This window comes from Ambystoma mexicanum, chromosome 7p (genome assembly GCF_040938575.1).
Source record: "Ambystoma mexicanum isolate Mex_15411 chromosome 7p, UKY_AmexF1_1, whole genome shotgun sequence".
NCBI lineage: Eukaryota > Metazoa > Chordata > Amphibia > Caudata > Ambystomatidae > Ambystoma > Ambystoma mexicanum.
In genome coordinates, this window is record NC_090939.1 from 145203109 (window position 1) to 145219646 (window position 16538).

The 16538-nt window shown below is 48.3% G+C and overlaps 1 protein-coding gene across 2 annotated transcripts in view; it reads right to left on the bottom strand.

Annotated features, from left to right (window-relative positions):
• MPZL1 (myelin protein zero like 1) overlaps positions 1-16538 on the bottom strand; it is a 356406-nt gene that overhangs the window by 62820 nt on the left and 277048 nt on the right. Inside the window, exon 5 of one of the 2 annotated variants that reach the window (XM_069635931.1) lies at positions 764-863. The exons of the other annotated variant lie outside the window; for it this stretch is intronic. Within the exon in view, the coding sequence (XP_069492032.1) occupies positions 764-863 (100 nt within the window). The remainder of the gene's footprint in view (positions 1-763; positions 864-16538) is intronic. 2 annotated transcript variants of the gene reach the window in all.

The following is a 16538-nucleotide window of genomic DNA, read 5'->3' on the forward strand; positions in this document are numbered from 1 at the left end:
TGATTATGTTGCATTACATATTCTACATGTATGAGTGGGATGGTATAGATGGGTATATCCCATCACAGGTCTTGGAATGGGATGCTGTAACCCCGTACGCCCCTCACCCCCCGGTACCGTTGCGCATATATATATGCACGTATCTCAATACATTTATGCCTGAAATATGACCAGCTGTTGTTGGTTGACCCGTGGGAACGACGATCATTCTGAAGGTGATCTATGCACATCAATAAACAGATTTATCAAAAACCACACTAGGATCAGTGTGCAAATCCCAAATGTAAATCTGAACGTTTCTGAACGTCATTACACACATTTATAGGTTAAACGTATTGTACATATAACAATGGATTTTGTAAACCGAACTACTACTGTAGAGTTTCAGGATGTGGACTAGGGAGGCATCCATGTCAAGTATGCTAATCTAGGTTCCATGTCATTTCATCGTCAGGCATTTCAAAGCCTGCAATTTAAATGTGTTTGATAGTTCATCTAATTCTTTTGGGGGGGTCCCCCAACCCCCTTTTCCTGCACAACTATGAAAGAACGTTGTACCCTAATCTAAAACAAGAAACAAAACTGAACAAGTATAAACTTAAAATCTTTAAACCTCAACCTTCACATTACCTCTCCTACTCCTAATTAGTATATCCTCACTGTTCAATAGCAGTGCTCATTTCGTGTGCTGGTACATGATCTCAAGCAGAATTGTATATTTGTATTGCATTATTTGTAAAGCATCTTGTTAGAAGATGATTACCTGGTGAGATCCGGTGGGTATGCTTTTGACCAAACCTTGTGTGTCAGGGGAAGACTTCTTTGGTATCTGCTTAACTGGCGGCATCAAACTCTCAGCAGTACTGCAGATGCCGTGATGGGTGGCCAGGGTCAGTTAGTTTATTTTTCCCCCAACGAAGCAAACATAGCGTGTAAGCAAATGAGGATGAAGCATGGCAAAATAAAAAATGATAAAAAAAACAAAAATAGAACAATGTAATAACAAACTATGCAATGCCAACATAAATAAACAATGCACATGCAATTCAACATGCTTAAATAAACCCCTTTCATGATCTAGCTAATGAAATCAAAAGCTACAATGGTACTGTCAAATTAATTTTGGGTGATGTCCATTCTATCCACTTTAGTAAGAGGCAAAGAAAAAGATTTAAGAAATTACACTGGGCTATCTTTCGCCATGAACATGTGCTATAAATGCTACATTGAGACAACTACAAGGTTTGAAATTCAGATTCAAGGACCAGGAGCTAGAAATCGGCTCCTAGGTGTCAGGCATCTCCCAGTAGGCAGGAGATACCTCTGGGGAACCAGAAACGAGTACACAGCGCACTGCAAAACACTCAGTTAATGTCCCATATGCAGGTTTGTAAGGCATCAGTTGGCCTGGGGAGCCAAAAGTAGCTCCTGGTAGCTGCTGGTTTTAAGCTAACCAGGCTCTCCTATGATAGAGGTAGAAGCCAAATCGCTCCTGGCTCGTAGCAATTTCTAGCCCTGAACGAACACATCCAAAAATACATTCCTTATTCAGAATGTAAACCAGTGTACAACTTCGATTAAAGGGGGGCGTATTTTTAGAATCACATAAGTAAACTAGTTCAACAGTAGGTATTTCAAGCCCTACCTACTCACCATATACTGAGCTCTGTACAGATAGGCGAGAGGATATACAATAGATGGTATGATTATTATAGTGATATTATGAGATTTCCTTGGCTTAACATTTCCAATCATTTATACTTTATATTTAGTGCACAAGGAGTGGAATTTAGTACAGGGAGCATAGTCTAAAATCCATGTAAATAAGAAATAGTGGTTTAAAACGGCAACAGAAATTAAAATCTGAAAATCGGCTTGAAAGAACATCTGTTCTTTATACCTAGACATCACCAGTGTCTAGTAATATGGTGACATCAATAACCAAAATCAATGCCTTTATATTCCCCTTACTCCCTACTACCCAAGGCTGCTTTCCAAGATCATGCCCTGCTATCATTCTACCCACTTCCTATTTTACCTTGAAGGACACTTAACATGGGCAAGACAATACTTCCGGGACATAAATCACAAGAAGCAGCTTTTATCAGACTGAACGCACGAAGCATACACATAAATACAAATGTTATACATTTGAAATACAAACTCGAGTGGATTGTTAGTTCTACTGCAGGTCCCTCAAAAAGGATGAGGTACAGACTTCTTAAAACTACCAATCAAGTGTCACACTCACTGTGGAGATCAAATCAATCCTGCAGTCTATATATCTTGGAATAGAACCATCACCAATGTCCCTTGAACAACTATGTTATCAATACGTATCTAGGGTCGGTGTGTACGATGTTGTACTATTTTGTTAGTTTACTTTACTGCTTCTACAGACCATCAAATCATATTCGCTTCCATTTGGCATTCGTTTGTTCCCTTTTCTCTCTGCTGTATACGTGAATTGCTTTATCTTATGTTGTACCACCTCAAAATGTGAAAGCAAAATAAATAAACTGTTTACATCGCACCGCTGCCTTACACACACTCAAACAGTGGTAATGCTGTATATTTTCTTTAAAAAGCATACCTGGGGGTTTAAATAATGGGGAAAAGATTGTCAATCCAGAAGATCAAACACAATATCAATATGAAGGCAAGCGCACTTGACAAACGCACAGACTGGGACATATTCAAAAGGCAACACGGACCATGCCATAGTCATGACTGTTCAGAGCTAGCTAATTAGTAATGTACATGGACAAAGCCACAGGAGGAAAAACAAAAGTTTGCACACACGAATGTTATAGCCAGGGTTACCATGGTGTGGTAGCAGCTGGGCTTGAAAGGGCCTACCTACTGCTGCCCCATTCTCCTTTCCCGTTTCCAATCCACCGGCTACTCAGTGTGTCTGCAAGGAGAGGAAGAGAGGCCAATCGAATCCCAAAGTGAGGATGAGAATCACAGACCGAAGAAGAGGCACTTGCATTGCCATGCAGGAGTTCAGGACCAATGCCCATTAAATTCCTTCACCAGCATCTAGAATTAAATGTTATGCTGCATGCACTATAGAGATGCAGGATGGGTCAACCACACAGAAAAGGAATCACTCAGGGTAGTTCTGGACTGAAACTTGGTAGTCTGTCCACAACAAAACCCTTGTGCAATGTCTTCGCTCTGGATTCACGCACTGCACACATTGAACAATCAGAACAGATTACTTACGATAGTTATCCAGACATGTGCTGCACGGGCTTGTCACGGACCCAGCACTGTACGATTCTCCTTGCAGAGTTCAGAAATAGGTATCTCCCCACATGTAGCCAGCAAAGGCTTCCTCTTTCCACCCAACAATGCTATTTTTCAAGTTACAGATGAAGAGTAAGATACGTTACTTGTTTAAGTAACCTCTAATTACTTCTCCAGCAGGCTGTTTCACATCGGTTTGGCTGAATAGCTCAAGACATGTCTGGCAGAGGTGTACAGAAGGCATCAGATGCGCCGGTTGCAGTAAGCAGGTTTGCTACAATCAGTGACTTCTGCAGCAAGCCAGTAACCGAGACTTAGTAGATAATGGATCAGAATTAGACAAGCTAGTTGCTTTATGCCTATCCAAGCCAGAGACACTGGCCTTAGTCCTCTAGTGCAATATTTGCCACATTTCAGGGGACATGAAATAGGCAGAGGTGGATTCCTAATGTGCGTTTAGTAAAGAAAGTCGGTTCTGCTGGAGAAGGATGGCAGAAGTAGGTTAGTTGGGCAGCAGTATTCTAACTGCAATTCTTTCATCTCCGCTGCAGGAACAAAGCTGGAGATGGCCTTTGACATAAATGTACGAGAACAACCTCCAATTACACGAAAGCACGTGATGTCACATTGGCTATTGAAGAGGAGCAAGACTAACTAAACTCATCCAGTTAGATTCACATTATAACATAAACATTGGGTACACCGGTCATACATCGAAAGTCATTTTTCGATAGGTTGTTTGCCGATTTTTCCTCGAAAAAACCCATTGCAACAGATAGTGTGGGGGAAGGGAATACAAGGGAAGGAATAGTTACATTGATAGGGGAAGGGGAGTGTGGTGTGAATCGGCAAAAAACCCTATCGAAAAAACGAATGTTGACGAGTTGTAAGTATTCCATCTACTGCAATCGAACTGCAAATACAAGATACCATTTTTAAAATAAGAAATTTCAGCTGAGACAGCAAGGGGTAAAGTCAATATTTTGAGATGACTGCACGAACAATGAAATGTCCTCTGGATGGCCATACTGTGGTGACAGGTGAAGAATTCTGCCTGCTTCAAACTATCTTTTTCTGCTCTTTGACAGTCTTCTAAAAAAACTAGTTTAAAAAAGGAACAAGTTACTTACCTGTAACTGTTGTTCTCCAGCATGGGTTTGGCATGGGTTCACATGCTCATGAATATTCCCAGTTGTCAGGCTGGGAATCCTCGGTAAAGAAAAAAATCAGTTTCCGTTTCTGAACTGTCTTTCTACTAGTAACCAATCACTGGTCTCTGGGTCATACTGCCCCCAGCCAATGACGGCCCTCTACCTAAGCCCCTCCTCTGGCAGCCATCTTCAGATATGGTAGCATGTAAAGTGGCAGTAGGACCAAGAGATGAGCCGCAGAGGGGTAGGAGGGAGGGTTCGCATGTGAATCCATGCCAGAGAACAACAGTTACAGGTAAGTAACTTGTTCCATCTCCAGAATGGGGTCTGGCATGGATTCACATGCTCATGAATACATAGTAGTACACACATGTACAACCACAGGAGGTGGCAAGGCTCAACATTAAGCTTGTTCCCCCACCTATGTTGAGCAGGATCTCACTAGGGCCGCCGCTGTGTGCTGCACGAGCAGCACACCCTCTCTGGATTCTTCTAAGCACAGAGGTAAGCTCAGGCATTATCCACGCTGCCTTGTAGCTTTACTGTTCCCTGCATGAATCACACGATCTGCCGTGGATTCAGGAGCACCCACAATCTGGCTGCTTACTTTCTTTTAAAAACGCTCCATTTGCTGATTCTCGGAGCCATCCACTGCCGTATCATCTGGGACACACACGAGGCTACCCCTTTCCAAGATGGCCACCTCCCAATCATAGCCCTCTGCCGGATGTTGTCCTTTTGCTCTGCCTGGCTTCCCCTTGGCCCGGATTGGGCAAGCGCCGCCTAATACTGCCATCCAATAGCCGGCAGGCTATTAGCTGGCCAGCGAAGTAAGGCCAGGAAAGGCGGCCTTACACTAACCGAGCTGACAGAGCGCCACAGGCGCTAGGAGCCGCCATGCTGCCTGCGCACTCATTTCTCCACCTTAAGTCCTAGGTGAGTGCTAAATAACCGTAAAAGCAAATAAACTTCGCCAAGATCCTCACTTAGGATACCATACACCCTAAATGTGGCCTCCAAATGTTATTGACCCTTGCCAGCCCCTAGCGGCCTCTTGATTGTGTATGCCACTGATACCATACTAGTGGACTTGCCCAACTAATCCCGCACAAGCACTATTACAAATGCATTCTTCAGTCACCCACCTTACAGTGCCTACACCTCTCCTCTCCCCTTCCTCCATTTTCTTTATTACTCTCTCTCTCTCTCTCTGGGCCACCCGCAGCTTGCTCCCTTGCACACCCAGGCCTTACTACACCTTCACCAGGCATCATGCACTCTGCCTCATCCACAACACTACACAACACAACACACCACCACTGCGCCTTCAACCCGCCCTTACCTAGTGAGTCCCTCAGCAGCTTATATAACCGTGGTAATATTGTAGGCTATTGTGTTAGCCTCAAACTTAAACGCGCTTGACCAAATCCTTTTTCGTTTGGCTCTAGTGCGGTTTATTTGCCATTTCTTTTTTTAAACTCTTTTTGTGTTTTACTTTGCGCGGCAAACTAGGTTTGCCTTCTTTGTTCACTGTCTTTTGGCAGGCTTCTACCTAGAAGCCATCCTCAAGGCGCCTGGGTGTCTAGGTGGGCTGAATGTGAGAGAGGGGTGTAGTCACCCCCTGCACAGGGTATCCAAGGAAACCCAAGTCGCACTTTGGCATGATTGGCAGAGGTGGTTGTCCAGGCTGGACAACCCCCCTGCTAGGTGATTGACAGCCAGGCTGTGTGAATGGGGGGTTTTCGCATAAAAGTCTCTTGGGCTGGAAGTCAGAGTCGCCACTGGAACTACAAGGAACCGACAAAAAGTGGAGGAGAGGTCGACTGCTGCAACTACCCCGTACCGGTGAAGCCCTGCTGCAGTCCTGAGCTATCTACCCTTCAACGACTAAGAGGAGATACAGTCCAGAGTCTTCTTCCCTTGAGCCTGGTGGGGATAACCAGCTCATCTTCTTCAGCCAGAGGTGGCCTTTGTGGTTGAAATCGCTGCACACTGCTGTAGTGGTCCGGATAGCCACCTGAAGAACCTCTCCCGTTTTTAAGGCGCGCACCTTTTATTCATTGTCGCTGCTGCCGGCCTCATCCCTGTGTGGTGCGGACCCCCTCATCGACCTTCGTGCTGAAGCTGCAGGAAAGCGTGGGTCTGCAGGAAACCAACAGGAACAACTACCGTGGCACCAGCTTTGTTCTTTGAGAAAGGAACTGTGTCCCGTTTGAGGAATTTTGGGGGAAATCCCCATTTCTCTAGCTTAAGGCTTGTCCTTACTTTTCCCTCCTCCTTATAACTTTTGTTTCCGAACATTGACAATATCGAAGTACTCTTGGCAACGTTGAATCTTGTACTGTCCGACTGTGAGATCCTCGACAACAGGCACCCAGTGCCACTTGACTTTGGCTGCGGCCCTTTGACTCTTGAATTCCTATCTATGTGCGTTCTTCGATTCTGTCCGCCTAACAAACATATTTCCTGTGATTTTTGCCCCCAACTCGCTCTGGGTATCTCGGGTGCCAAGTGTGTTTTTGCCTCGGTAGCATTTCTTGCCGTGGATACGCATCTATCTAGTAGACCGAACTGTCAAAAACTGATCGCAATTGTATCCACGGTAACGTGTTCTGTTTTGTAACACCGGTCAATTCAAACACCGGGTACTTACCTTGAGTAATACTGTACAAAGTGAATTGGTTAATTGTAGTATATTTTACGTGTGGTTTTTGAATTAATAGGAGTGTTGTGTTGATAACAAATGGTTTAAAAATAAATGTACTTATATTTTTTACCCGAAACCTTGAGTCAGTGTTTGCTTGAGTCACAGTAATTGTGGTCCCTTTGTGTAATCTCTGCTACTGCTCATATATTCCTGAGATAAGCCTGGCTGCTCAGCTACTGCTATCACTTTAACATAGTAGTACAGGCTTGTACCAAAGGTAAAACTTGTATTACCACCTGTAGTCTTACTTGTGTGTAGTGGTCTCTAAGGGCACTGCACAGGATTCTGCCTAACACCACCGTAATGGCGTGGTCCAACGCCACCTCGCGTTCCTGTAGGATTTCCAGGGCCTCAGCCATCTTGTCGTCCGGGATGAAGTCCAGCAGGGGAGCGATCTTGAACCACAGCTCCCTGTCGTAGCGTGCCGCAAGGGCATTGGCTGCTTTAATAGTCGCCGCCGCCAATGAGATGACCCGTCATCCCATGGCATCCAGCTTCTTTCACTCGCCGTCTGGCGGGAACGTTGAAGTCGAAGCAGTCGCCCACGCCGATTACTTCTTGGCCGCCGCAGAGACCACTGAATCCAGGGACGGAGCCCGGTACTACTTCTCGTACCGGTCTCTAAGCAGGAGCCGTGGATGAGTTCTTCAGGAGCACCAGCCCCTCGTCCCAGATGTCGTCCAGTAACGGGACTGAGAGGACAGTCTTCCCCTTGGCCTCCCGCCATTGGTAGAGGAAACCTTTCTTCCGTTCTTCGGGGCAGAGCTAGAAAAGCTCAGATGCCCTGGCGATCATGGCGTGGAAGGAGCAAATTTGGCCAGTGGGGGGAGGGGGGGGATGGAGGAGTCCCGAGCGGGTGGTGATGGGAGGTCCATTCTGTCGTCACCACCGTCATTGTCGTCGTCCGTCCCCGTCATTGTCGTCGTCCGTCCCCGTCATCACCGTCTCATCCCTCGGAGGAGGGGGTGAATGCTAGACGTGGGGAGGAGGATGGACTCGTCTCTGCTTGTTAGGCGGGCTCCCCGATGGACCAGGCCCCGCTGGGTCATCCGGAGGGGAGAGGGCATCCTTGTCCTTCTCTCCTTGCACAGGGTCTGTACAGCCATCAAGATAGCTCCTGAATTGTCCTGTGGTACAGGCACCGGCTGCAATGGGACCAACGGTTGGGGCGTGGGGTCCTCCGTGGCCCCATCTTCCTCGTCGGCCCCCCGTTGCTCCCCTAGTCGGCCTCCTTCCCGTGGGCCCTGGATTCTACGAACTTCTTGTCCAGGATCCTTTGGATGCTAGCCAACTCATCCTCAGAGGTGGTATCCGTGTCCGTTATGACTACCGTGCCCCTCCCCTTTCTCCTGCTGGGGTTTCACGATAGGCAGAAAAGAGGATTCCCTCCGGGGTGGCAGGGAAACTCTATCCCCTGAAGCCGTCTCCACTGGGGAAGCCTCGAGGCCTTAGAAGGGTGAATTAGGGCCTTCACGACCTTGGGCGTGCCCGAGGCCTGGACCTTGGGGGGAGGGTCGCCACCTCGCTCCCCCTCGGCTGTCTCCATCGGGAACGACTGTGGGCTTCTCCCGAAGCTTACCCGGGTTCTCCCGACTTCCTCTTCACCGAGCCAGAGCGTTGGCTCGTGGTTGATGGCGTTGATAACGCGCCCTGCCTGGCAGCCGAGGAGCCTGACTGATCGGTGCTCCCGGTGCCCGCGGACTCGCAGTGCTTTGCCTTTTGTTGGGCCCCAGTCACAGGAGCGCCCTCAAAGGTCTTAGAAGACCATTCGGACTTCTTCCTCTTCCACCCGCTGCTGGGCTCTTCCCCTCCAGCCAGTTGGTGAGTTGAATACTATGATCCTTCATTGTTCGTTCGGACATGTTCTAACAAAACTCTAAGGGCCTCATTACATGGTAGGCGGTGGACCAAGGTGCTAATTACCGCCCCGCCAACCTTGGAATAGGGTGGTAATTCCCCTTTCCACCAAGGCGGTGCCGGTATTTTACCGGCATGGACCAAGGTGCTAATAGCACTATTAGTGCACTCCGGGTTTCAGATCCCGAAATCCAAGGTGTTATGAAAAATGTACTTTCATTCAAGGAACGGGACACTGCATGGCGTCTCGTTCCTTGAATGAAAATACTGGCACACGACCGCCAGGAAGGCAGGGTTCCATAAGGAGCCCCTCTGCCATTCCCATGGCGACTGGCAAAGGGAGCCTGAGTGAAGCTGCAGCGGCACCACAATCGGGTAAGTCTGGGAGGGGAGGTTGGGGTTTCCAAAACAAATGAAGGGAACGGGAGGATGGAAAGAAGATGGCGCTACAGGGCGGTTGAAGCAGCCATCTGGTTCCATTGAGCAGGGGCTGAGATCAGCAGTTTCGGCCTGCGATTCAAGGATCCCGATTGCGGTTTAAAGAAAGGCAAGCTGTGGCAGTCATTTAAGAAGAAAAGCAAAAATACAGTTTTCTGATGCCCTAGTTTGAAAGAGATTGACCTTTGACAAATGCTCCAAAGAATAAGAAAAACTGCATAGACAGAACAGAGTGCTTCTTTCGTGCAAAAGCACACAGTTCAGGAAGACAGATTCCTGTGGAAGTCAGAAGCATCTTTGAAATGAACCTTGGTGAGCCACAAGAAATACTGGGTGCTACATTTTCACGAATGGTGCATCATAGGAACTGACCGGACATCAACTAGAAATGCAGTTGCCTGCCCCCCACCACCATGCTTAATGTCTGCTAAATGCATTTAGTGTCGGAAGCGACTGCTAATCCGTGAGACGAGAGACCTGCAGTGTGGCTTGCCACGCTGATCCCCGTTACGTTGTTAAAACCCTTCCTCTAACATTCTGAGCTTCTAAGGTGAAGTCTAACTAAGGCAAGAGAAGGAAAACTTCCAGAAGGAAGGCGAGAAGCCGAGAAGCTGCGAGTTGGGAGCCGAGAGCCCATGCTCCATCCTGCGTTTGTCCAGTTTATTTTGTGCGAAGTCAAGGCGCTGAGGTGCACCTCAGCAGCAGGTGTTTTCCAGCAACATCTATTCCTCCGGTAACCTCTAGGAAACCCAAAACCGGTAGAGCCATAACATTGCCATTCATTGAATTCTTTGGAAATGTGCCTTCCCCCTGTCCTCTTGCACTCCCTCATATCCACCCACTGACCCCCACGGCCCAATGCGGCCAGTGCATTCTGCACTCCACACATGGGCATAGGAGCCACTGTAGGAAGGGCGTAAGGCAGAGGGTGAGGACTGTCTCCTTTGATTACCCATAAAGCGGTCAACCCGCCACATCTTTTCCCCCTTACCCTAAGTGGGGAGTCTGCATGCCTGGTGCATCCGAGCATCTCCGTTGGTCTCACTTTCACTGTTTCTCCTCTAGGGGTGACTGCCGGCTAAACCAGCCTTTGAACCTCTGGGAGAGAACCAACATATTTTTTGTAATTATTTCATTTAATTATTTTTTTCCTCCCGGTGTATATGGATCTAAGGAGCCGTGTGAAAACCCTGCCGACTCCACACTCAGAAGAGTTGGATGCTTCGGCTGCAATGCAAATTGCAATAAACCTGCCTCTTCCTCCCTCACCCGACCCACAGGCTTCTTCTTGGGGTGCGGACATCAACATGGTCACTATTAATAACCATGTAGAGGCTGGGAAGAGCGGTTCTAAGAAAATCAACCTTAAAGCAACTGAGCCTAAGGCTACTGAGCTCATAAGCTCTTTTTTCGAAAACACACGAAAAAGAACTTGCTGAATTCCTATGACCCTTCTACCTCGGGGCTGACAAAAGAACTTCTGGGCCCCATCATAACCAATGCACAATTGGTGCCTCCAACTGGCATTAACTGGACATCTTTGGATGAAACGGAAGTCATGAACGCCGGATAAGAAAGATTTTTCTTACACCCCTCTAGCTCAACACTCTGATAAAGATTCATCCATTAATTCCTACGAGTCCACGGTTGTGCCTGCTCAGCAAAGGAGTTTGTCACATGCAATAAAAGCTTTATACCCTCCTCTTAGTTAAGGTTTCTGATTCAATGATAACCAAACTAAATCATGTTTTGAGTGCTTTACTTTCCCCATTTGAAATCTACAGAGGGACACAAATGCACAGGCCCATGACGTGGACTTAATTTGGGGGTGCAACATCTTCAAGATCCACCAATGCCCGGGTTTCAGCAAATGGGTAATTTTGACTCCTGCCCAGACATATCCCAGGTCGGGTTAAAACAAGGAGTCCCAAGTAAAGATTTATCCATTTCATTCAAACAAATCAATCGCCAGGTTGCAGATCCGAAGGTCAGATCTGGCTCACAATGCCACAGTCAGCAAAGCACAAAGTGCGGTCACGTTGAAAGCAAAAAGCAAGAGAAACATTTCTCAAAAGAAATACATGGACCCTATGAAAACTCCCAACTACTGCCAAAGCTTTTTTTTTTTTTTAAATCAGTGTCTCTTCCCAGGGCGAGACCTTCAACAAAGAATCACCCTCCAAATTCCATGACCATCGCGACGCAAGCGGATTCAAGGTGTTTGACTCGACCGATACCACCAGCGGAGACCTCATGGAAGTTCTCCAGCGGGACTCCACGAGTCACTTGCGGTAGCCAAAGTGAATGTGTGCTTCCAACAAAAGAGATAGTCAATCACAGTGTGACCTTCCACTGCCATCTTAAGATGCTCTCCAGATGGGCATAGGGGGACTTTCACAAAACCATAGCCCCCTCAGCCTTTCATTCCGGCCTCTTCCCTTGTTTAGGAACCCATTCTCGCCCACCATATAAAAATGAGGTGTGCTGGGGAATCTGTTCACTTGACTATGCAAGGAGGTGGGGGGGGGGGGTCAAATATCAGCCTCACACTGATTAAGCCCTCCAAACAGCTACCAGTCTCCGCAGAATCTGTAGGAGTGGCTGCCCGCAATGAGCACCCTCCCCCTCCAGATCAGTGGTGGCAACCAAGGGTGGCTGAGATTAAAAGTTCACAGTCGGAACCATTTTCAACCATCCTCCCCTCCCCCCATTCTGCTTAGGGTTTAAACCATCATACATGGTAAAGGGTCCTAGTAAACCATCCGACCGAAGTTGAGGGTCTCGCGTGCAGCTAGTGAGAAGAGGTTCTTTACCCTGAACCATACTGGAATCCTAATGCTACTGTCCCAAGTCCCAAGCCTGAAGGCCATTTCCTCAAGAGACCGAGACCATTCTATTCCCCCACAAAGGAAAGTTGTTGCATTAACCATTACCTCACAAATGGTATATGACTTGGTACTGGGTAAAACGGATTCGCTGCTTTTCCTGGTATTTGAATGTGAAACTGATGTTATCAAAAAGAAGGCCTTTCACTTTGCCCATTTAACCGGTAAAAGAGGGGCAGACCAGCGTACATTTTCCAGGTTTAATGGGCAAACAGGTCTAGCTTCATCCAGTCAGAGAATTGGGGGGTGGGGGATTAGTTTGAGCATTATGGTAGGGATCGTAATTGGCATTTTAATGACTCCTACTACTCAGGGCCCATTTACGAATATTGAAACATTTAGCATTCTTTCCTGGAATAGCTGCAGACACGCTCATTTATTCACAAATATAGATTTGGGTCTATTCCTGCAGGAACACCATTTTTATTCAGGCATATTGGTTAACTGAAACAGCTGTAGTGGATGGGTACGTTTGCTTTGCTTCCCCAGCTATTAAAGGCCCTAGGGGTCGGCCTTTGTGTGGTTTAGTCACCCTTTTAAAGCAGGATTGATTTATGTGGTAAATGCAAACAGAGGTCCATTAGGAGGTGATACTGTTGAATATTTACTGGCACCATAAACTTGACTACTGTTCAAGCTATTTTGGAGGAGGTTGTCAACACCATCTCAGGTTGGATGGATGCTCCTGGGGAGGGCAGTATCATCCTGGGGGGGTGGACTTCAATTCCTTTTCTTTCTCCAAGTCAAATCCATGCCCCGGTCCAGTACGGCAACCTGCCCCCAGAAATAAACATGGTGCACAATGGCTCGACCCCCTGGAAGCGTTGGGCCTTTTTCACTTAAATGGTTCAGTCCAAGGAGACCTCCAATGCCAGAGCACTTGGTTAAAGGGGACCAAACAGGCAATACTCGATATATATATATATATATGAGAATGCATTACTTACCGTAAAAGCATTTCTGATGGTTGTATCTGCTTAGATTCACATGCTGTGCATAGGTCCGACATCCAGTGGTCACTGCGGAGTATTGCATTTTGTTTTTCGTAGTCGAAAAGGGGACGTCGACCAGGCGTGTCTGAAACACAATCCCTATAGTGAGGTGCATTGTACCCACAATCCCTCACGCGTCGAGGTCCCTCTGTTTGTATTTTTTCTGCCCTGAGGGAGCCTTCTAGACGTGAGTGAGTACAGAAAGAGAGAGAGATATATAAAGGAAGTCTATGTTCCTTCCATCCGAGCGGGGAGGAAGGGTGGGCGCATGTGAATCTAAGCAGATACAACCATCAGAAATGCTTTTACGGTAAGTAATGCATTCTCTTCTGATGTTTGTTAATCTGCTTAGAATCACATGCTGTGCATAGACTAGCGAGCAGTACCCGGAGTTGGCGGTGGGTTATGAGAAGGAACAGTAGAGAAAAGGTGTCGTAATACTGCCTGTCCCACCTGGGAGTCAGATCTAGAGTGTGTATCTAGACAGTAGTGTTTTGTAAAGGTGTGCACAGAACTCCAGGTAGCCGCTTTGCAGATGGACTCAAGGGGAACATTTGCAATGAATGCTATGGAAGCCCCCGTGCCTCGAGTAGAGTGTGCTCTTGGCTTAAAGGGTAGTTCTCTCTTAGCAAGAGTATAGCAGAGAGTGATGCATTGAACAATCCATCTAGAAATAGTGGACTTTGAAACAGCATCTCCTTCTCTTCCTGCTGCCACCGAGACGAAGAACTGATTAGTCTTCCTCAATGGTCTGGTTCTTTCCATGTAGAACATGACCGCCCTGCGTACATCAAGTGTGTGCAGAGTCCTTTCTCCCAAATTGGAAGGATTTTGAAAGAACGTTGGTAGTTCTATAGACTGGTTTACGTGGAATTTAGAAATAAATTTCGGAGCAAACCTAGGGTGAGTGCGTAGAACCACTTTATCTTTGTGAACTGTAACAAAGGGGTCTAGAATAGAAAGAGCCTGAAGTTCACTTACTCTCCTGATGGAGGTGATAGCTATTAAAAAAGCAGTCTTAAGAGTAAGATGTTTAAGGGATGCTTTGTGCATGGGTTCGAATGGAGAGCCCATGATTCTGGTAAGTACCACATTAAGGTCCCATCCGGGAGCAGGGTCAGCTATCGGGGGGTGTGGAACAAGTTACTTACCTGTAACTGTTGTTCTCCAGCATGGGTCTGGCATGGATTCACATGCTCATGAATATTCCCCGTCGTCAGGCTGGGAATCCTCGGTAAAGAAAAAACCAGTATCAGTTTCGTTTCTGATCTGTCTTTCGTAGTAATAACCAATCACTGGTCTCTGCGTCATACTGACCACAGCCAATGACTGCCCTCTACCTAAGCACCGCCTCTGGCAGCCATCTTCAGATTTGGAAGCACGTGAAGTGGCAGTATGACCAAGTGAAGAGCCGCAGAGGGGTAGGCGGGAGGGTTCGCATGTGAATCCATGCCAGACCCATGCTGGAGAACAACAGTTACAGGTAAGTAACTTGTTCCTTCTCCAGCATGGGGTCTGGCATGGATTCACATGCTCATGAATAAAGAATACATAGCAGTACACACATGCACAACCACGGGAGGTGGCAAAGGCTCAACATTAAGCATCACATCAACTCAACATTAAGCATCTTACCTCCTCACCAGGCTCACCTCAGGCGAACAGGTTGCGCAGCACTGCTTGGCCGACCCTGGACTCCTCCCTGGAATCCCGGTCGACGCAGTAGAATTTCGTGAAGGTGTGCGTCGACCTCCACGTAGCAGCCCTGCATATGTCCAGCAGGGGCACACCAGATAGGAACGCCGTGGTAGCTGCGATCGCTCTGGTGGAATGGGCTCTCGGACGGCCAGGCAGCGGTCGGTTTGCCAACCGGTGACAGTACATGATACAGCCGGAGAGCCATCTGGAGATGGAAGCCTTCGAGAGAGCCTTCCCCTGATTGACAGGTCCAAAGTTCACAAAGAGTTGTGACGTCTTCCGAAAACCTTTCGTGCGGTCCACGTAGAACTTCAGCGCTCTAGCTACATCCAGCGAGTGCAAAGTCCTCTCAGCCGGCGACGAAGGCGACGGGAAGAACACAGGTAACACCAAGGGTTCGTTGAGATGAAAGTCCGACGGTACCTTGGGCATGAAGGAGGGGTGCGTCCTGAGCACTACCCTCGTGTCGTGGAAAGTCAAGTACGGGGCCTTGCAGGAAAGGGCCTGGATCTCTCCCACTCGTCGTGCGGAGGTGATGGCCACGAGAAAAGCTGTTTTCCACGATAGAAACTTCAACGGGGCCGAGTGCAGAGGCTCGAACGGAGGTCCCATGAGTTTGGTCAGCACCACGTTGAGCTCCCACGCCGGGACCGGAGCCTTCACCGGCGGGAACGATCTGAACAGTCCCTTCATGAACTCTTTCACCAGACGATGAGACCACAAGGACGTCCGGCCCGTGGTTCTGGTGTATCGGGAGATCGCAGCAAGATGAATCTTGATGGACGCGTGTGCCAGACCAGCTTTGGCCAGCGTCAGCAGGTACGGCAGCACTTGGGGAGCCGTAATCCGTAGAGGGTTAACCTTCTGTGCGTGGCACCAGACAGAGAACCTCTTCCATTTGTGTCCGTAGCATTTAAGAGTCGAGGACGCCCTGGCCTTTGCAAGAACCTCTCTGCAATCGGCCGGTATGTCGTATCCTCCAAACTCTAGCGCTGCAGGAGCCAGGCCTGCAAGTTCAGCGACTTCGGGTCGTGGTGGAGGATGGCGCCTCCTTCCCTGGAGAGTAGATCCGCGTCCGCCGGCAGCTTGATTGGCGGGGACGCCGACAAGTCCAGAAGGTCCGGGAACCATATCTGCCTCGGCCACGCAGGTGCGACGAGGATCATCCTGCACCGTGACCTCTTGAGCTGGTTGACGAGCCGGATTAGCAGAGGCAAGGGAGGGAACGCGTAGAGGAACAGGCCCTCCCAGGGGAACGAGAAAGCATCGCCCATGCTCCTCGTCTGGGGAAACCTGCTGGCGAACCTCCGGCACTTGGTGTTCGTCGCCGTCGCGAACAGGTCGATCTGGGGTGTGCCCCACCGTCGGAAGAGGCGATCCACCAGATCCTGCCGTAGTTCCCACTCGTGGCACGAGCGCAGCTCCCTGCTGAGTGAGTCGGCGATGGTGTTTTTTATCCCTGCCAGATGAAACGGCACCAGAAGAATCCCTTGGGCGACGGCCCAATGCCACAGGTCCTGCGCCTCCTTGGACAGCGCTGGGGACCTGGTTCCGCCCT